The sequence below is a fragment of the Malurus melanocephalus genome, unplaced genomic scaffold (assembly GCF_030028575.1).
Source record: "Malurus melanocephalus ecotype Western Australia unplaced genomic scaffold, MMel_1.1 scaffold_844, whole genome shotgun sequence".
Lineage (NCBI taxonomy): Eukaryota > Metazoa > Chordata > Aves > Passeriformes > Maluridae > Malurus > Malurus melanocephalus.
The window spans coordinates 17086-39828 of NW_026624076.1; the positions used below are offsets into that span (position 1 = coordinate 17086).

Below are 22743 nucleotides of genomic sequence, written 5' to 3' on the forward strand. Positions count from 1 at the left end.
CCTGAGCATCCCTCTCTGTGTCCCTCCCTGCAGGGGTACCAGGTTAACAGCATCCCCCAAAAAATCACCACAGAACTGATGGAAGCCCCTTGGAAACTGACATCTTCTCACGTTAAGTTTTTTAAGTATTTAAAATGTACCCAAGTTATCAAAAACAAAATGCAAAATTGCATTTTCCAGCGAGACCCTGTGGCCTGGGGTGGCAGTGCAGAAAGGAGGTCTACACAGCTGTTTTTATCATTGGAAAAAAATATTTMAAATAAAATAAATATATATATAAAACAAAACAAAAGCAACCTGCAAAACAAAGTACAGAAGATGAAAACAAAAACAGCAAAAGTGGGTTAAAGASAAAGTGTCTGATCTCTTCCAGGTCATTCCCCACCAAAGGAGAGCAGAGAGCAAAAGCTGAGGCTTTAGAAAAACACCTCAGACCTCAAGTACAACAGAACATAACAGCTGATTTATTGATTCTTTCTTTGAACTAGGCATTAAAAATGATTTCAAGGGTAACTTCCTAAGGTTGAGAAATGCCCTCAATGCAACACCACATTAACCTGTCTGAAAGACTTCCATATGTTAAAATTCCTGAAAAAAAACCAAAACCAACCCCCAAAAAAACCCCAAATAAACCAAAAGAGAGGCACCTACTTCTGGGACAGAGTCTGTACACCCTGAGCTGGTTCTGTTAACCTGTTCCTTTTCTTTTTTTTTCTCCCCTGTTACCTTTTAACTAATGCATGACTATTTCTCAGTAATATATTATCAATTTCTTCTTGATTAATATTGAGTCAATTAGTTTACTCTTAACTGCTAGTGCAATTTCAGTAATTCTTCCACACATTCAYCCAGAAATTAATTGTTTGACACATATCACACTAAATGAAAGATGGCACATCCAGCTGAGCTTCCAAAACTAATATAGACTAGGGAAAAAAATACCAATCCCCTGTGTGAGAATGTGACTGGGCAACAAAGGAAATGGTCTGAAGCCTCACAGAGTAAAAAATACACTCTATGCCTGCTTGGCTTGAAGTCACAAAGCAGAAGTTTTATTTTCAACCACACTACTTTATCAGAGAAGTTCTGGAAAACACTTGGGTTTTATTCTTATAAAGAGAAAAGCAAAGTGGAATTGGGGAAATACACTGAGGAACAGGTGGAACTCAGACAAAAAAAAGACAATTTATTCTCTTTCAAGTGGGCACAAAACAAAACGTCTCTCCCAATGACTRTGTCACACATCTTAACATTTTCTGCAGGAATCATCCTTTTGCAGTGACAGGCTAGGAAAAGCAGAGGAAAGCAGACACTCAGCTTGAGAGCAACAGACTTGTGTATGATTAGAATTTCAGGAAGTGTGAACCCAAGAAAAGTACTCCAAGCTCAGCTACAAAACACAGARGAAGACAAAAATAATCTTCAAATGTTTAGTGATGGTATAAATGCACCATCAAAGGATCTGTAATGCAAATCAGATCCTGTGTCTCTCCCTGTCCTCATGAGAAATGCTCAATGCTCATCCCATCAGCCAGGCCATTACTCTCAACAAGGGTAGGGAAAGAAGGGAAGCATTTTGAATTCCCATCTCCAATTACTTTTCACATTTCACAAATCCTTTGCCAGTTTTCTCAGCACAGATCAGCATCAAGGTGYGATTTTAATTTGTTTTTGTCGTGATGCAGTGAATAGGAACACACCTTCATAGGATGAAGCAATCCCAGGTGAGCAGTACTTCGGGTTTCTCGATTAAAAGTTACCTCTGCAATGCAGAAGCCATCACAGAACMAGAATTTCAGGAAATTCTAGCTCAGATACCTGGTTACTGTGAAACTTAACCACACATGATAACCCATCTCAAATACCACCAATMACATGCAACTTTTACTGATCAAAGAAATCATGAAACAAAAAGGGAGAAAAACAGGRGGATAAACCTCAGCAATATTAAATTGTAAAATACAGAGTTTTGACTGCACTGACAATTTTTACAAATTACTGAGCAATGTCTCAAAAATGAGACAGTGAAATAAACTGTAATTATTCATTCTTAAATGAATAATGACACATTTTTAAATRAATAAAAGGGCATCAACTGTGACAKGATTCAACAGGTGTCACACAACAGGTGACAACATTCACTTAGGGGAAACATCGTTTGGCCACCACCCAGCAGCACAAATTTGGCTGTGATGTCCATTCAGGCAGGTAAGTTAAATACCTGCATGTTAAAATTCTTAACCTTTGAAGACTCAAAGATTACTAAACAAGAACCACATTTTACCGGAAAACTGGAATCCAAACCCAGCAATGAACCTAAGGTGCCTTTAAAATGAAAAAAGGAAAGCTTGAGGTATAAATTCCCAAGTTGTAAAGGAAAAATTAAATTATACTTCAATGCCCACAGCCCCTGGCACAGAAACATTTCCATAAACACAGTGCAAGTTTTGGGAGGTCACCTGGTGAAAATGCCATCCACAACTCCAATTGTGGCCTCCTCAGCAGGAACAAAAGAGCCGATCTGTGCCATGAGTGTGATCAGCGCCACTTGCTTGATGTAGGAGCTCTTCCCTCCCATGTTGGGCCCAGTGATGATCATGACCCTTTCACCATCTCCCTGGAAACACAAAACACTGGTGAAACACACTGCCTTGTACATGGTGCTCCTGCCAGAAAGCCTGGGGTGGGTGTGTGATTAGAAGGACACAGAAGTAAATAYTCCATGTCTGAGCAGCATTCCTTCATTCCTGGTGTTCACCACATCCATTTTTCCAGACATTATCAAAGTCCCAGATGCACCAAAATTGACCTTGGATACTCTTGAGCAAAATGGACAGAGTGAGAGGGGACCTTCCCGTTCTCCATCAAGGAGCCAAGGAAGAATGGAGGGACTTGGTGACAGCACAGTGAGCAGCAAGGGATGCTGAGGGATGCAGGGCTGGATGCAGCCAGGCCAGGGGAGGCTCCAGGATGGGCAGAGGATGGAGCAGCTCTGCTGGGAGGGAAGGCTGGCACAGCTGGGATTGTTCAGCCTGGAGAGGAGAAGCTTTGGGGTGAGCTCAGAGTGGCCTGAAGGGACCAAAGGAAAGATGGAGAGAGAGACTGGGGACAGGGGATGGAGGGACAGGACACAGGGAATGAATGGGGTCACACTGCCAGAGGGCAGGGATGGATGGGATATTGGGCAGGAATTGTTCCCTGGGTGGAATTCCCAGAGCAGCTGAGGGGTTCCTGCCATGGATGGGGTGGGATGAGATGAGTTTTATGGTTTCTTCCACCCCAAACCATTCTGGGGTTCTGTGCAATTTCTTTGGAGAAAGGGAGAAAGCCACGAGCTTCAGCACCACCAGAACCGCCCTATTTCAATTCTGGTCTGTATTCCTGTCCAGCTGCAGTTCTCACTGTCAAATGGGAATATCTGGAAGACAAAGACCTCACCCTGATTTTGCATTTGTAATTGCCTGCCTTGGTATGMCACAAGGACATTCAGAGTAGCTACAATGAGGTACCAAGACATTCCTGGCAATATTTGACTGCAATAGGTACTGTGAGCAGACCATTCCCAACCTCCATCAGGGCTTCTCATTATTAAAAACAGATACAACAACGAGAAATGAGATGCAAAAACTCATCTCAGCAGTAAGACTGCCCGTGGTGTGCCACGTGTCTGCTGCTCCACAATAAAACTGTCTTCCTCTAGTGCATGACAATTGCTGATACAAAACTACAGCTTGTCAATGAACCTATAAAGCTTTCTCAGCCTGAATGGAGACACAGAGCTCAAGTTATGCAAGGATATCACACAGCACATCAGTATTTATTACATGTGAAAAGCTGATCAGCTGTTGCAAAAAAACCTCATGCACGCAGAAGTCACAATACAGTCAAAATAAAGAAAATGCCGTTATTGGGAATAAAGGATGAAAGTAATAAAGTTCACATGACCCTATGAGAACAAAATAAAGACCATTCTCGTCTCCAAAGTAGAGTTCAGTACTGCTACTAAAACTTTGTCASTAGAATTTATAGATACCTAAAACCAGAATGAGTTCACAAGTTCATCTGTTAAAATCCATTAATTTCTTGCATATTTTTGGTGTGTGTCCAGGCCCCCTCCAGCTGTGCTGTGGGACTGATGGCTGCTCTGCTCTGCCAATGTTCTGCTTTGCAGAAGGAACTCTGCTCTAACACCAGACCAGAGAACCCCTCTGTCCATAAAACACATGAGCCAAAATCTTACTGCAATTCACAGCTGAAGGTAAATGCTCTAAACCAACCCACAAACATTTGGGGAAGAGGGGGGGGATGGAAAAATAAGCTGTTTATTTCAGGGCAATGAGAAAAAGCTTYTCCTCAAGTTAGATATTTGACAACATTTCAGCTGACAACATGACAGGAGATGTATTTTCCTGCTGATTCAAACACATCAGTTGGAAACTGGAGATGCATTAATGAACTGGTTCCCACCCACATCTCCCACGAAAGAAACAACTCAAAACTGTAGAAGCAAAACTGATTCTGCCACGAACACTTGGTTTTGTAATATTCAGTATTTAGAAAGCCAACATAAGAATGGGACTAAAGAGGGAGAAGTGCGTGATGGTTCCTGAATGAAGCGCTGAATTTTTCAGGAAGTGCCATCTGTCGCTTGTTTGGAGTTGACAAATAATTTTGAAAACGTTCTCTGAAGCATTACAAAATATCTGTATCATTGTTCAGTATAGAACAGCACTTAAAAACGCTCCCCAAGAAATACATACAAATTTGGATGCTGTATTTCACAGCAATGCCACAACACTGGTAGCTCTTTCATACCTTTCCTGTATTTATTGTATAAAGAGGAAGGGACACCTCAGAGATAAGTTGTGAGCATATATTTTATATTCATTAGGAACAGATATTYAATATTTATAAAAAGATATGGAGAGGTAAATATTTAATGAAAAGTTTCAAACAGGCGTGTAATTTACAAGACAGATTTTAGTTTATCACAAAAAAAAACGCTGTATGACACTAATACTTCCAGAAAKAAAGGAAACACATAAAAAATACAAGTAATCTTAGAATTAATATGGAAAACTGAACCTGTAACATGTATTTTGCATATTTAAAAATTAAAGAGATTGAGTTTTGACAAAATGCAGACACCCTATGACGACAGTGTTAAAAAAAMCTGTAATTATTCATTGGGTTTTTGAAAACAACCATTTGAATCACGCATTTTYCTCATTTTGACATCACCTTTATTTTCTTTTTTAAGACGGAACAAGGCTGCACAGGGAGCATGTGGCTGAGGTACCAGCAGAGGGACAGAACAGATGTGGTGACATCTAGCAACACCTCTCAGAAATGCAGCCCAGGAGGCAGCAGCGTGRTTAAATCAGGTGATTAAAGCAGGTGATTAAATCAGGTAATTAAATCACCTATTCCAGCTCACTGCCCACCCMAGCCCCCTTGCCTTGAAGGATTCTGAGGCTCAGGCAGTTTCTTGGTACTCACAGAAAGSTTGGTGGTGTTTGGGACGTACTGATCCTGCTCTCCCAGCAGAACATCGATCACAGGGTGCCTCCCGTTTTTTATKGTTATTTCTCGCCGGTTATCCTGCACAGTTGGTCTGCAAAAAAAAAAGAAAGGATGTTACTTTCAGTGCCTTTGGTAACTGATTGTTTAGAASTGTTGTAACTAAAGCCTGTAGGAGGGTCACCTATGATGTAGGTTTTGCTGGAAAAAAATACAAATTATAAAAATTAATTACTGTCATCGAGCATTACTAAAGACTGAAAAAAAAGAATAAAGGAATAAAGCCACAGAATTGTAAGACTGGAAATTAATTAACACTTTGGGCGGACTTTAAAGGAAAGATGTGAGGAGTGAGATTTCTCTCATGTTGAAGAATGATAATGCAATTTCAAAGGAAGGTGGAAATCGATTAAACACCATCCTACAAACACAAAGCACGGGGGAAAGAGGCACAAACTGATAACGGTGGGAGGTTGAGATGAAACCAGCACATGGACAGTGTCAGGTTTCTCTAAAACACCATTCCTTACACTTAAATTCAGTTCAAGTGTGCAGAGGGTCAACTGTGGGCTGCCCACACCACCAGATGCACATCTCCTGATGCTGAGAATTGTTTGCATCAAGAGCCTCACAAAAACTGCAAAAAGGGCTCACCTCTCCCCAGCTCTGCTCCTGCCCGCACTCATTCACCTGCCTCACGCAGGGCTAACACAAAACAATCCTCACAAATCAAAAAAAAATCCCTCCAAAATACTTAATATTAAATCCTCAGCCTTTCCTTCAGCAGCCCTCCAAAATTAATTATTGACACCTCCCCTGCAGCTGAGGTTTCACTGAGAAGTTTCCTCCCTGCTAGTTTATCAGCTCTAAGCCACTCCAAAATTCAGTGAATTATTTAAACTCTGCAGAGTGAATTAATCAGATTTCAGTTTGTTTTCTCATCTGAGTATACAGAAGTAAGTGAGCAATTACTTTCAGGGAGATTTTGGTAGAAGCACACAGGATCCCAAGGGTCCAGAAGTGACGGATATTTATCYTTAACGATGGATCAAAGTGGAAATATTGGCGGGTGGATTTCTCTTTATCCATCTCAGCTCAGCTCCTCACACCTCATCTCAGCTGAGGCAGCACCACTGCTCTGCAATTAATATCTACCTACTAATTACCTGAGATGCACCCTTGAAACATACCTCAGATACCTCAGGCTTTTAGGTATTAGAAAGAGATCCTAAGCTCAGATCTCGTTGAGAATAAAAAACAATAATAATAATTTCAAGGAAAAGAAAAAGACAGAAAAAAGTCCATGCAAAGTCCAAAATTTATTTATGTGTAAGCGAGGTATCATCTACTACACTCAGGTTAAACAACAAACATTAAGATGTCAAATTTGAACTGCAGTGTTTACAAATTTGCATTAAGCCCAAAACTGTTGCTCTGCAAAATCAAGATTAAGTTGAAACCACTGTAAACAATTTTAATAGCACATTTTTATCACGGTACACATATTAAAACCTAATTTATTTTAAACACAGTCTTAGAATTCCATATAAAATCCTAAATAAAAATTTAAAATTAAAAATTTATTACCTGCAGTAGTCTCCTTGTTTGGCCACCTGGGCCAATGAGAAGAGGCAGTCCACAGTTGCTAGGTGACAAATGGCTTTGGATACGGGGTGATAATGTTCACTGAAATCGCTGCATCAAAACAGGCAAAAGTTACACAAAAAAAAGGGAAAAAAGTAGTTCCATACAGATACATGAGATCTGTCAATATGCACCCCATGCAAGCTGCTCACAGGGTTCCTGTGCTCTTTAAATCACCCTGAACCCAAATATCCCAGCAGGGTATGAGATATAACATGAGGACACATCTCAATCAAGGTGGACTTCAAGTCCCATTCTAACARTGATTTATTGGTTAAGCAAAAAAAAATCAGCCAAAATGGAATTCATTAGATTGCAAAGGTCAGCAGCATATCCCTGCTGCCTAAATGAGTGTACAGAAATGTCATAATTGATCAGAACTGACAGAGAACATCAGCACTTGAATATTCCCCAGCTGTTGATTAAACCTCAACCATAAGTTGCAGTCACAGAAGAACCAAACTAAGAGTGTCTGAACACATAGGTTGYCTAAAATTTCAAATGAAGTATGGTATCTGCAACAGAAAATTCATTTTCAATTTATGGTGTTGCTTYCCCAGTACAATAATGAGGTTACCAGGAGAACAGAGTTTTTAGTAGAGTTCACAATCCTAGACCTCTGGAATTTCTCTTTTCCTCTCTCCTAGCCTCAAAGCTGCAATATAGGACATAAAACCAGCAGGGGAGCAAAATTTAATAAACAAAGACATAAATGAATGGMGGGTGGGAAAGAAGAGCACTTCCCCATACACAGGTCTTTCCTTTTTTTCTGCTGCTCTCACACACCACTACTACAAGTGAACACTGGGAGAGCTGATTTTATAGGAAACACGACTAGAAGTGTGAATTGGAATGTTTTTCCAGTTTTTACCCATTTTTCAGAATTTCTGGGTTCCTAATGGGAAGCAAATCCAGTGAGAAAACCTGAGCAGGGATTTGGTAAGTTCTTGCACACTATCATTGGATGACAAGAGGAACAATTTCAGTGGTTCTGTATTTCACAGAAGTGAAAAATAACAGATAAACAGGYACCTGAAAAATTAAAGACATTCAGAAGCCCAGGAAGTATTTYTTAAACTCCCATTTTAAAGATCCTGTGGCTAAAGAGGCAAATAAACCCACTGACAACTCTGATCTCAGACAAACAGATGTGCCAGATGTGGGGGACAATAAAACTCCCACTACCTTCTAGCAAACTCACACAGTCAGGGAAGTATACAAAATATTAAAAAAAATAATAAAACTACTACATAATATTAAAAACAATAAACAATAACGAAACAATAAATCCAATAAACCCAACTAGACTCAGTTTCACTCAGAGTCAGTTGTACTCTCAGATTGCTAATGCTATGACATTATTTGTCCAACTTTGTGATACATTTTGTATTGTTAAYGCTGTATTTTCATCAGCATTTCAAAACGCTGCTGGTCTCAGGACTCAGGCTCAAAGGTCCCGACCTTAWACACTTTCAAATGAAGAAAAGCATTTTAATGGACCACTCGTGAGGTTGCTGTGGACAACATAATTATTAACTCCTTTGTCAAGATAAACATTCCTCCCTTTCAGTTGGCACAGAAGAAGGGAACACAATGTGAGAGCTGCCTCTCGGGGTGAACTCACTCTAAGAAGCGCAGCCACTCGGCGCTGCAGTCAAGGACGAGCTGCTCCCGGAGCTGGTTCAGGAGTCTGTAATTTTCTATAATGAAAGGAGAGTGGAAGCGGCTGACAGCTTTTGTGCTGCAACAGGGAGAAAGGACTGATTGGAAATCAAGGTTACCAGGCAATCAGCTACACCATCTACATGCAAAATTGGATTTGTTTTCTTAATCTCCGCGAGACTTGACAATGGATGCTTTTAAAAAAAAAAAAGAAGTTTTTCATTGTGATACCAAGGTGTATTATTGCAATGACCTTTTTCTGTGAATAAAGTGGTCAGTCATGGCACCACTGCCTACTCCAAAGGTTTTGAAATGCTGGGCACAGAGGGGTATTATCAACCAAGTTTAAACATTTCACAAAAGTTTGAAGCTCAGAGTAACCATCCAGGTGCGTGACTCTTCTGTGGYTGCACACACAATGAGCTACACAAAAAAATTCACTTTGAGGAGGAAAACTTGATGCTAAGCCTGAAATAAATATARTAATACTAAATGCAGAGTGCCTTGCTAGTTTTCACTTGAGGCACTCGCTATTTATTGATGTATTTTCATTAAGGACTTCATTTGGCACATCAAGGCATTCTTTTACAGAATACAGATTAGCTGTAATTTGTCRTTAATTCTATCTGATCTGTGCACTTTTAATACTCAATTCTTGCATAAGTGAGTAGAACATCTCTTCAGAGCCCATTTTGGTGAGAGATGACTTTGCTCACATCTCACACACTGGGGCTTGTAGAGAATTCAGCATTTACATGGACATTATAACTCTCAGGTATTCAACCCATCCAAATCATAAATCAAATCACTGAAAAGCAAAAAACTGACAACTACATAAATCAGTGCATCTCTGTTTCACTTGCTGGAAAATTATCCAAAATCAAGTTTACATTACACTGAGTACCACAGCAAGAAAAGCTTGTGTGTATGAGTAAGTAAAACGATATTTTAAATACACTGAATCTACTGAGATGTGTAAACGGATGTTTGCACAGCTACTTTAACCTTTCTGAATAAACTAAGAACAATCAAAATTTTATGAAGGATAAAATTCAAGGTACATGAACAAGTGAATCAAGGCCACATCTCTGACACCAGGACCTGCACCTTGGAAGACTGGATGAGTAATTGTGTGCTCTAAGCATCTACTGTGTAAAAACAAATGCTGTAAGATATAATTTTTTATTCATTTTTGGGTGTTTTTTTTTTCTTTTAAGCAATAAATTTACAATTTGGTTGGGTTTCCAGCTAAAAAAAAAACCAACAAACTTAAACACATGGGACAATTAGGATGTGTATATAATTAATTGTAATACCAAAAGACCTCCTGTTTTTTCCTAAATATTAGAACAAACTTCAAAGGTATCTTACATACCTACTAACCATAACCCAGTCAGRTGGCACAGATGACTTATGGCAATTCTTGACTTCTACCAGAAACTGAAAGAACARAAATGTAATATTACACATCATGGGAAGTCAGGAAGACTGGGGAATCAAAGTCACCATTCATCAAGAAACTGCAAGAATCAGAGGAAAATCACATTCAGCCTGAAGAGAATGAGCAGACCAGAAGAGAATGTTCTTTTTTTCCCAAAAATCCTGGGTTTATGAGATACAAAYCCCTTCTGWACCTACAGAACCTTGCTTTAGGTASGARTGAACTCRGAGTCAGAAAAGGAGGGACAGGGAAAACCAGCAGAGCACTGAAATTCATGTGACGTGCTTCTCGCAGTATTTTATATGATTCATGTCAGTTATCTTTGTAACAATGGCCTGAGGTCCTGGATGTCAGGGAGCTGAGGCATCCTCACGTCACAGAACTCAGCTGGAAAACGAATTTCCTGCAGAGATTAGGTTAACACAGAACCTGAGCACATTTATGGAAAGCCACAAGAGCCATGTCTGACAGAACTTTTCCATAGCAGTTAATAAGATTTGGATAGAAACTTCCAGAGGAAGCAGCAATCACCCTCAAGAACAAACAAGGATAACAATCCTAACACATGGCTATGGCAAGGACACAGTGCACTAATTCTCAATTCACCCAAAGCATGAGATATTTCTCTGTTGTGARGCAGCATTTGAATTTTACATCCATCAGGGTGCTACAAAAACATGAGAAGAATATACCACACAAATCTGACAAAGAAATAGCTCAAATCAAATAAACTCCTGCTGCAGCCCTGTGTTCTACACTCCTCCCATACAATTCACTTTCCATTACTTCCTTTCCTCTGGCATCTTTCCTTTCCTCACTGAGCATCCTCTCTGACCCCGCTGTGCTGCCTCCTTTGCTGTGTGTGAAACACCCACACCAGATGTCAGGCAGTGAGAGCTGTCCCCAACCTCTGCAGCTCCTTTCATCAYGGCACCAGACACATCTCTGTGTGTGCAGAGGTCTCTGAGCCGTGCCCTGCTACAAAGAACCTCTCTGAAATGTGTGCAGTCACTGCCTCTGAAACCCCTTTCCAGTGCTCTCCTCTCTTTGATCAGTTCCGCTCTTTTCCTTCACTCCACACAGATGCAGCTATTAACCCAGCTTCCCTGAGAGATACCTTTCAAATCCTGCTCTTTCCGGCCTCAAACAACACTCAAAACACATTCTTCCACTTTTCCCTTGGATTTCAGTGTCTGTGAGACAGCTCACCYGACTCTTGGGCCGTGTGGTTCCTGTTCTCAGCTTCAACAGGAATATCCACATCAGGTCTTTATCAAAGGCTGCTGTCTCTAATTCATCCCCTCCCTCGTTTTCAGCAGCACCTGTTTGCTCCCTCCCAKGTTTCTTGGATCTTTCTCAGCTTCCCAATTCCCCCATGGACCTCTTCCAGCCCCTTCTCTCCCTGTCCTCACCCACTCCTCTCCTCATTCACAACTTTCATTCTGTTTCCTAACTCCTTTTTTTTCCCCAATTTCCTGCAGAGTTTTTCCCAGCTTCCTGCTCTCAGTTCCAGAGGAGGACGCTGAGCAGTGCTGCCTCCCCGTTCTTTCAGCTCCTCCAMGAGCACAGCAGGAGCTGCTGCCTGTGTTTTTCACTTCACTGGATCCTGTCCTGCCCACACTTGCACAGCATCCACGAACAAAAGTTCCCAGTCCAGAACGCCATTTCCGAGAATTGGAAGTAAAACAACACTTATCACTCTTCACTGCTGCTCCCTCTCCTCTCCATCTTTCAAATTACAGGCTGACTCAGTACTCAGAAATCCTTTCACCACTCTTCAAATTAACCAAACGCTGCGCTTCCTGGTTTTCTGAGAGTTTTTTCCAGCACTTAATAGCCATACAACGAACCTTGGAAGYATCTGAGTGTTTTTTAGGCAGACAGAAAAGCAAAGAATTACTGAACCAAAATTCAACCGCACTGATGCGTTTCTATTCTTTAAGTCACTAAAGCGAATGACTTAACAAATAAAACAGGCACAGGGTAAGAAAGCTGCTCTCCAAAGTTGCACAAAGATTACAATCAAATGAAGCACCACACTCAATGAATATTGCAGCGAGGTTCTGCTTTTAAGCTATTTTCTCRGCAAGAACAGGTACAGTCATACATAACAAAAACCCCACAGTACCTCTTGACCCGAAACTGTGACATACTCTGCAGAAGGGTTCTTGATCTGYTTGCGAATATCCGGCAGATGCAGCTGGATTTTAGAAAGCACATCCTGGATCTCCTCCTTCTCCTTTCGGATGACAGGGAAGTCTGTGAGGTCCTTGAACAAYTGTGTTTTATCTCCAGTCCTATCCRTAAGAAATGTTAAAATAATGGTAAAAAGAGGGAGATAGTCCCCATTTATGCTGGCTGTGGCCTGATTTTGTTATTTTCATCTGTTTCAACACTCAATTCCCTTCTAAATCCAYATTTTCAGGTGCTTGGGCACAGCCCAAACTGTACTCATGACATAAAGAGCACCCCAACTGCTGACAGCATCTTTACTGCATAAATGTGAAATTCTAGGGAATTTCTGTGAACCATGAATGCAGATTTTTGACACATTTAGAATTCRGCCAAATTTGGGCGCATTTTTTTAAGGACTGCATGGAAAAATCCCCCCCATCCAGACCCTCTCCGAAGCAGAATGCCATCACTACTCTCACAGAGCAGCTTCCTTCTTTTATCCACAAAAGATTACCCAGAGCGTTTTTAAGTGCATGCAAAACAATGCCCTTCTCTAGCTCCAGTGCCACAAAAAATGACAGAATTGTTTTGGCAGCATTAGCTCAGCTCAGGACTGAAACCTGAAACGGGCAATGCCATAAAAATGGTTAAAACTGGGAAGATGAACTGGCAATAAAAAAATAACAAAAATTTAACTTACTCTAGCAAGTACCAGGCAAACAATAAAAAGCAGTACGATCAGCCCTAAGTAAATTGCAATATAACTTTGCATTTTAGAGCAAATACAGAACTCAATTGTATCATTACCTYGAAAACTAATATGTGGAAAGCAAGTAATTAGCGAACTGAAAAGTATTATAACATGGAAGTAATACAAAAATCTAATATTCTACTCACTCCACCAGCCCTTTGCCTGCAAATGGAAATACAGGGCAGGTAGCACAGAGCTGTGCTTTGGCTTTGCTCTCCATCAGCATTGGTATTACATAAGTGACAGCAAAGATGCCATTTTAAAGTACAATACCAATTTTTAGAAACGATTTTTGCGCTAATTAGACCAGTTTCCATGGGAATGCAAAGGGAAAAAAAAACAAAAAAGATCACTAGTAGCCAGCAGCTGATTGTGAAGAGTGTCAGTGCTAAATGATGCCTACAAAAAAATTTTGAAGTTGACAGTTTAAAAAACACAAATCCCAAAATCTCAAATTCTCTGTAAAAAAAAACCAAACCTGGAGCAAAGGGACACTTTTGAGAACAATTACAGGGTTTTATCCACACCTCCTAACAAAATTAACATGTGATGCAGCACGTGCACGAGTGTGTGTGTGCATGGATTGGTGTGAGTAGAGGCCATGATTTTGATGAAARGAATGTTTTTGAGTAAAAACAATACCACCACATAAATGTGAGCTACATAAAGGCCAAAARTAAGTTGGTTTAATGATTCTGAATAAATGCAAATACAGTATAYCCATTCTGCAGATCAATTATATATTGTGTACTATTCTAGCTATCATCAATACAGTGACAGGAAAAAAAAAAAACAAACCTTTTTTGAACCTACCTACAATAAATCTGGTATTATTTAGATACAGTCTTTCTTGTAATAAACTGTCACAACTATAATTGGGCACCAGGGATCAGCAGAAATGACAATCCCACCTTTCCAATGGGCAGAGGGAATCCTTCTGCCCTTCTTAACTTCTAAATTTATACACCTTGGATCCATCTCTAATTCTAAGTTTTAGGCTTCAATTTTCAGATTTATTTTTAAATGYCAGTTTGGAAAAGATAAAAAATATTTTATAAATGAAGCGGATGTTTATTTTCTGTTTTGAATACAGAAGTTATGACTATGCTGCCCCCATAGAACTACAAACCAAACTTTTTGCCACAATCTCAGCAAAGAATGCAGGGGTAACAATGGAGGCAGCAGTTCTTCAAAATAAACACTACACACCAAATTATTGAAAGATATTCTCCAATAYAATGTATATTAATTCCAATTTAGCATCTTCCTCTTCTGCCTAAATTATTTTTTTTTCATGGAYCAACAATGGACACAATTAAGACAAAAAAGGGCAGACAGCTTTGATGAATTCTCACAAAAACAGAGAAAGGCATTCTGATGACAGCAGAGCTGCCACTCTGCTGAAGGTCAAGTGTCTCTTCAAAAGGAATAGCTTCTCTTAAAAAAACATATTAAAAAGCTGTTAAACAAATTAACATAATGCAAAACATATTTTCCTGTAAATTCAACACCCAAAACAGGTGAGAAATGCTCAAAAATTTATTCTGCCCGAGGCAGAAACCCACTAGGCAAAATACTCCCTCACCTAGTTTAACTTTAAAAAAAAAGCATGTCAGCCACAAATGACAACAACCTCTGCCTTAACTAGCAGGAACTGTAGATACATAAATATAAAATAATATAAAACTACAGTGCATCAAAACAAGATGCTTAATTCACATAGTTGAACACATGTAGTCAGAAAGCCTATGAGGCACAGAAGAACACATTTTCTCTACTTACTTGGCTGCTTCTTCATTAAGGATCTTTAAATACTGTTTTACTGGGGAGAGAAGGTCTGGGATTTCCAACAGTGCATTTTTTAATAGAGGAGATTTCACATGGGATTGTATAACTGGGACAAAAGCTTGAATTTCCAAGTCCAGACGACACAGGGTGCTGACTATCAAGTAGAACTCCTGGGTGGAGCACTGGGAAGGGAAGCAATGTCTGAATCATTACATTATTTTCATTAATAGAAAACCTACCAAAAGTTCTTTTGCTTTTTTGAAAATCTGACAGAATGCAAATAAAATGGATGGACAGTAACAAAACTGTTAATTAACCACAATAATTGTCTCAACCATTGTCCTTAGGAATCCAAGAGCTGATCTCTGGTGCTGCTGTCGCTGGGGGAAGATGWGSACACAAAAGCAGAGAAAGGGACAASGATGTGCAAACACCATAAAAAGCWSSTYSKKYWGTTTGAGGAGCAGCACACCTCACCCATACAGGGCAGTGCACCCCAGAGGGTCAGGGAACAGCACAGAAAGGAGGAGAAAAAGAACAGAAACAGGGAAAACCAGCACGCCCTGTTTAAAGATTTCGTATTTTAGTGGTCTGTAGAAAATTCTTTTTTAGTCTTCTGAAATTCTCCTATCAGTCAACTGWCAATGCTGAAAGAAAACCACTTTATTTTCCTCACCTGGGTATGCAAGGAAAGCAGTAGGATATACAATATCCTTTGGATGCCACATCCTTCCATTCCTGCATTTTTTCCTCTTCTACCACAGCAATCTAGAATTTAATTTCTGGGCAGGACTGTGTGGTGATYACAGAAGAGATAGCCTACAGTGAATTGCTATTTTACAGGACACATCTACATTTCTATTTCATCATCCTTTGTATTTCAATTTCTGCCCCAAAAGTAATTTTTTTTCTCTTCCTTCCCACATTCAAATGCAAGAACTAAGGCAATTCTCTCATCTGTTATACTGAAGTTACTCACAAGGAACATCTGTACTCAAACACAGAGTCAAGTATTGGCCAAAATGCAATTTAACCACTGTCAGGAATTCAGGAAGGCCACAGACATTGCATTCTGAATGTTTCTGGAAAATCTAAGCTCATCTATTTCATAGAAACACAGAGTTAGGGATAGAGGARATCCATTAGGAGGTTTCCCTGCACRTTTTTCCAATTTTTCTCCARTTTTTCTGTGATAGCTCTCTTTCTGTCTGCTCTCAGGCYGTTATATTCCAAGATACTGTGCTTATCACTAATCCATAATGCAAYATCTATCATCATGTAAAAGTTTTATCAAACAGCATAAATTTCCCCTCCATTAATTTAATCCAAATACCTCCATTTTTACTATTTTGTATTATACCAACTCAACTGTTTCTTTGCTGTTAACACCCTCCTAAGACTCCTGTTCATCTTTAATCATCAGTTTAACAAAAAAAAGATATTTCAGTCTTGCTTCATAAACAATCCATTATTTTGCCTCATGACAACTCTGTTTCTTCTGCACTTGCTGCAATTTATCATAATCTTTCTGATAATCTTGCAACAGTTCTGACAAAAAAAATAAAACAAAATAATAAAGGAGTAAATATGTCAATGCCGTTTGAAGTCAAAGCACAGAAGAAACACCTAAAACGGTAAAAAAAATGATAAATCCAGGCTTAGACTCAAAGTCAAATAAAATGATCAGATATGACTGATTGTATCATCACCCACATCCATGAAGAATAGGGTGATGAAAGATAAAAAATACAAGATAAAACCTGGCTGATGGGTTTGCCAGGTAAAGGTGGTGAGAGTGGTGAAGCTGAGCCTTCAGTAAGAGAAGAAAGCTGGATTTCGAGGCAGTGCTAAATAAAATAAAAGTAAAAAAATACAAGGCAGATGTTAGCTGAAGTCAGAAGATTATCCTACGGGGAAAATGTACTTAGAACATTCCATGCTAATAGTAACTAATTTCTTGGGCATATGTAGCAGGTATTCATTTCATAAGAGAAAAAAACAAACCAATCTCTCAGAAATGAGATTTCTCAGARGATGGTTAATGAAAATGCTTAATTTCCTCACAGAAACTCTGAGGGCCTACAGCACACTGTAAGCCACCCAATGAGTTAAAACTTGCTTGATTCCGTGACTACAATCGAAAGACCTTTGGAGAAATAAAAATTCACACCTTTTACTGCAAAAAAACCTTATTAAACAGCGTCCCCAAGAATGGGGGTGAACATACCCCTTTTGCTCTTATTCAGTGTTCTTGTTTCCCCTGGATCCATTTTAGTAACACTGCAGGATTTTGCATCTAAAATTTAATGTCTCCACTGCAGAAATAATTTATTAAAGAAACAGATATCTTGGAATAGAACATTTAAATACTTCTGAAAAGCTGAGCTTTGTTAAAGTGGGACTGATTCAATTCAAATCCTAAATAACCTTACAAAGGATACATAACTGTGTTATAAATTAGAAGCTTTTAAAATACAGTAAAAACTGTTTGCATAAAGCAGGATTAACAGTCTTGCATTCACAGAAGAGTCTCACAAACTTATCCAATGCTATTTTTGAAGTCTAATTTTGAGATGCTATCAATGACAGCCATAACTTGTCTRGCACTGGAGAAATAACCTCAGAGTTGACAATGATGCCAAACAATAGTTTTGACCAGAAGTTTATCAAACTGTCCCAAAAATGGGGTGTCTGCCAATGAGGACACAAAAAAGATCACAGAGACCCTCCCAGCAACACTGACAGCAACTCAGCCCTGCTTGAATTACTGAAATTGTTTCCAAGAGACCCACAGCTGACCGCTCACTCCAAGTTAAAAGCATTTCAAAATAAAATAAAATACGGGTGTCTAAATGTAGTATACTTTTATCACTTCTTTCAAATTGTAATACCCACCTTTATCTCTTTAGCATAGAGAGCAGACTTTAGTTTGGGAAAAAATGAGGTGTTTAAGGTTACTAAACCCCYGTGTTATGACTTTGTATTAATCAGCTTAACAGGGAACAATTTGCTCAAATCAGCATTTAGCATTGCAAATCTAAAAATATCTGTGATACAGATTCTTTAAAAGATTGAAAGAGTACTGTAAGCACGAAGTGCACACTATTATCATAGAGGAAATAAAAGTAAAAAAAAATACAAGATAGATGTTAGCTGAACTCAGATTAACCTACGGGGAAAATGTAGGAAATTAGTATGGAACTTAAAACGTTCCATRCTAATAGTAACTAATTTCTTGGGCACACATAACAGGTATTCATTTCATAAGAGAAAAAAACAAATCAAAATCATAACATTTTTCTCTGAATCTGCAGAAAATGAAATATCTTCAGTGAAATACCAGGTGTACCTTCCAGGGAAGGGCACCTTTCCAGCATCACGGAGAGATTTTTAACACTCAGCACCCAGCTGAGCTGCACCTTTGTCCTCTGAGGAGTCTGTGTCAGGGAAATAGTGAAATTTTAACTGAGAAACTGGAAGGCAAAYGCCTCGGGGAGGCTGGGGGCAGACAGGGAGCAACAATGGAACAGGTTCTCCCAACTGCAGCAGTTTGTAAGGAACTGCAAATGAAGGAGAGCCTGGGGTTGAACTTAGAGGCAGAACAAACTGAAAATGTTTAATTGCGTGTAATGCTAAGGTCTGATTGTTGCTCTCACTCCTAAGGTAAACAGCTCTTCTTTAGTCTGTTTTACAATTTTAATGGCCTATTGTTGTGATGATTTCTGTCCACTTTGGTGAAATGTGCTTCAGTCAAAAAATAATGTTTATTGAGCAAAGGGTACAAATAAGATAAACATTTATGGGTTGAGTCTGCATAAATATTTATCTTCTGAAACTCACTGAAAAACCAGGCATGAAAACAGCAAGAAACAACAGGTTGGCCCTGTAGGASATATTTCTAAAAGTACTGATGGCATGTTTACTCAGTACTAGTTTTAAAACCTGCACAAACATTGGTCTCTGACCCTCTTTTGCCACACTCCAAAGCAGGGCTTAACAGATCCTGATTCAACTGAGGCAATAAACAGTGGGGTCCTGCCATTCATGTTTCCAAACGACCCCAGAAGGAAAGCTGTGCTGGGTGGTTTGGTGATTGCCCTCAGCTCCAAGACACGGTTAAAGTGGAGATAGAAAACCCCAAACCCCGCATCTGCCCCCAAAGCATGAGCTCCAGGCACTGTTGAGACAAAGCTCTTTAAAATTCCCTATCTCTCAGATTCCTTTTGCAGTCACCTTCTGAGAAGCCTTCAAACATTTCATCTCCAGCCACCCTCTGCAGTGGAGAGCGTTTCTGCATGGCAAGGTGTSAAGTGCTGGACCTGCACAAACTGAGAACAACAACCATTCCTTGTGAAGAAAACTCCTCTCTCCATGGCAACTGCAATATTGCTCTTGTCTCCYTAACCACTCCCACGGTCCTTTTTCAGGCTGGGGCAAAACTGCAGCTGAACTGTGACCCCCAAGGGAATATCTAAATCCCACTGAAAAAAAAAATACTGCTCCAATTCCTGCTTATACCTGGGGTGGATCAGAAACAGATCTTGGGAAGGGCCAGGTTAATAATTGCCAGCTTGAATTATGCTACCAGGTAAGACTTAACAGCAGGCTTACTGAAAATAAGAGTAAGCCAGACCAGGAGAACAGACACCAGTGTCCTTCACCACAACAGCTCCCATCAGGATGCTTTGCCTTTGTTTTGCCTTCATTCTTTTCACTCTTCTCCAGAGGTTACTGGTGCACGGGGCTTTGCACAATAAAATTTCTGCAGTGGCTGACCTGAATGTAAAAAACATTCCAAAGCGTGTTTGGAACAACTGAGACAAACCCCAGCCATCTCTGYACACTTCAGAGTCTCCTTGTACAGCACACCTCCTCAAATAATAACCTCACTSAAGTATAAAAGGCCTGGAGGGTGAAGTGCCTGTCACATTCACCTATTTTTCCTGCAGCTGACACTGAATTAACAAGCACAATTCCTTCAGTGAAGCAACCAGTGCATTCCATTCCGAATTCTTGGATCCCTGAGGGGGAATAAAATTGCACTGAACCCCACTTTGAGCATGTGGGAGATGGACATCTGGAATTAACAGAATTAGAAAGGGTTCTCTGGTGGGAACTGAAACAGCAGCATTCACTGGGAAGAGTGGGGKGGAACATAAAATAATCCATGAAACCCAGTTATTCCGTGTTCTTGGATGTATTTCTGCTTCACTGGGACCTTTCTTCAGGCTCCATTTTCACCATTTAGGCTTCAGGATCAGTTTCCCAGAGTCTGCTTTTGATTCTTTACTGAAAACAGATCTCTCAGGGACWCTCCATCTCCTCCAAGTCCTAAAGGTCTTCAGGGATTACTCAGTGCTCCAGGTCCTCTCCACAGGGCTCTGCACAACCCAGGTTATTACCAGGGGAWGCAAACACATCAAATGAAAGGTGTGTGCCCCTCATTTACCCTTTTTATGGATTCTGCTGGAGCATTTCTCCTCTCCTGCAGCTTCTTTCCAACACCTCACTCACTGAAGCCCTGCCTTCATCTACAGTGGCTGTGGCTCAGACAAACAGCTTTGTCACCTCATTTCAAAAACCACATGAAAATCCAGGGTCTCAGCATGGCTCCACCTAAAAGTGAGCTTCAAAGCTGAGGAAAGCAAGCAGTTCTACAGCAGGGAGGGACATCTGAAGAAATAAGTACATACAGAAAATAAAACAAAACCGAACAAACTGAACTAAACCAAAAAAACCCCCAGGGCAGAAGCAGAGCAGTGCCAGGATGTTGTGAAATGCAGATGTATTCCTAGAAACAGTACTGTGTATGAAACCTGAAATGAGTTAAACCATTAAAAAGTGAATTATCTAATTCCCAGGCAGTTGTTTGGACAAAAAAAAAGAAAAAAAAAAAAAAAAAAAAAAAAAAAAAAAAAAAAAAAAAAAAAAAAAAAAAAAAAAAAAAAAAAAAAAAAAAAAAAAAAAAGAAAAAAAAAAGAAACCCAGCAAACACTGCAACACTTCAGGGCTTCAAAAACTGTACAACAACTGGCTTTCAAATTTTCACAGAGAGCAAAACTTTGTGCTGTACCATCAAAAGAAATTACAACTTTGCTCTCATTCTACCCATCTATTTCTTTATTTAAACAAGTCAAAACTTCTAAAGAGAACAGTGAAATGAAAGAACATTAAGTACCCCACAGGTGCTATTGGCACATTAATCTGCTTCAATTAAGAATTGTCAGTGTGTCATTACAAGTGATTCTCATTAAGATGAGAATGTGAGGTCCAAATTACAGAATTTATAAACAAACCAACATTCATCTGAGAACAGCTAACTGCAGCCAAGTGGCTCAAGTGGCACGTGGGATTTTAGACAAGCACATGGAAGGCAAAGTTTTGGTTTAAAGGAAAACAGCATACTTTAAGGCATACTTAAAAACCAAAGGAAGTACACTAAGACAGAATGATGCTGAAAAAAATACAGAAAACAATAAATCAGTGTAATGATGGGTATACCTTTTTGTGGAAAACACTGCAGAGGCCTCTCTCCAAATCTGGTAGCTTAGAAAGAAGATTTTGAATCTGACCAAACACGCTGGAATCTGACAGCAGAATTTCAGACACAGCATCAAGCCGAGCGTTTATTTCACTGTAAAAGAACAAGACCAACAATTAAGACCAAAAATTGAGTTTCTCTGAGGGGAAGGCACACCTCTAGKRAACCTCTTCCTTTGGTTTGTTTWGGTTGGTTTTTTAATCTTTAACRAATGCCATATCCTCATGAGTGAGCKAGTAAAGAACTGAGGAAKGAAGAGAATCTTGKGATTTCACTCAAAATGCAAGCCAGACCCTGGACATGAGCTCATTCTCCCCTCTCTGTGCTCACAACAGSCAAATGGACACTTCAGTACCCATTGCTACATGTCCTTCTGGAGGCAGCAACACAAGAAAAACTGAATTTTGAGTATCCAACCTTAAACTTACAGACAAGTGCCTGGAGGATGGGCAGAGGGAGTTTGGAGCTCACATTTGAACTCCATAYTTTATTCCAATATGTTGTAGATGCACTTTGCATTTTGCTCCTCTGTGTCTGATCCCAGCCTGTGATTGGTAAGTACATTCATCAGAACTGTGGTTTTTTACTGTTTTTTGCTAAATCCTGTAATATTTATCTCTGTCTTTCAGGACTGAAGTCAAGTTCAGGGCCAGGCTGTTGTAATGTCTGCAGCCTTTGGTTTCCTCATGSACACACAGCCACAGTACTGAACTGTTAAATTATAAACATATGCACCTTAAAGAAGGAAAAGCCTTTTTTTTTTCTAAATATAAAAACTACTGTGAGCAGCAGAACTCTGTTCCAGAACACTGTAACTTGATTTAAACAACACTGTTACTACGTGGCCAACTGGAAACTGGCAGTAATATGTAAAATAAATGCAGATATTGGARAAACTGCTCCCTCCAAAGCTTAATCTGCACTTTAATCATACCCACATATGGCTGTGCTACTGGAGCTCCAATAATCTAAAACTAAGCATCCACAGTTTTTCTGATTTAATCCCACAAATAAGAAAGGGTCAGGCATTCAGTACCAAATGACCCATTTTCTTCCACCTGTGAAGAAAACCYACTGGGATTCCTATTTCAAAAGTCAGAAAGTACAGCAAAGCATTCTGTAAAACACCATGCCCACAAGGATGGAAGGACTGGGACAAGCTATTGTAAAAACAGATGATGAATTTCAAAGTATGCTTTTAAACCTTAAGTATTTCAGACT

The 22743-nt window shown here is 39.6% G+C and overlaps 1 protein-coding gene across 1 annotated transcript in view; it reads right to left on the bottom strand.

Annotated features, from left to right (window-relative positions):
- MSH3 (mutS homolog 3) overlaps window positions 1-22743 on the bottom strand; it is an 83961-nt gene that overhangs the window by 14859 nt on the left and 46359 nt on the right. Inside the window, exons 13-20 of the mRNA XM_057385564.1 lie at window positions 21483-21615; window positions 14976-15163; window positions 12396-12564; window positions 10202-10266; window positions 8789-8905; window positions 7108-7215; window positions 5500-5614; window positions 2460-2617 (exon numbers count right to left, since the gene is read on the bottom strand). Of these exons, the coding sequence (XP_057241547.1) occupies window positions 2460-2617; window positions 5500-5614; window positions 7108-7215; window positions 8789-8905; window positions 10202-10266; window positions 12396-12564; window positions 14976-15163; window positions 21483-21615 (1053 nt within the window). The remainder of the gene's footprint in view (window positions 1-2459; window positions 2618-5499; window positions 5615-7107; window positions 7216-8788; window positions 8906-10201; window positions 10267-12395; window positions 12565-14975; window positions 15164-21482; window positions 21616-22743) is intronic.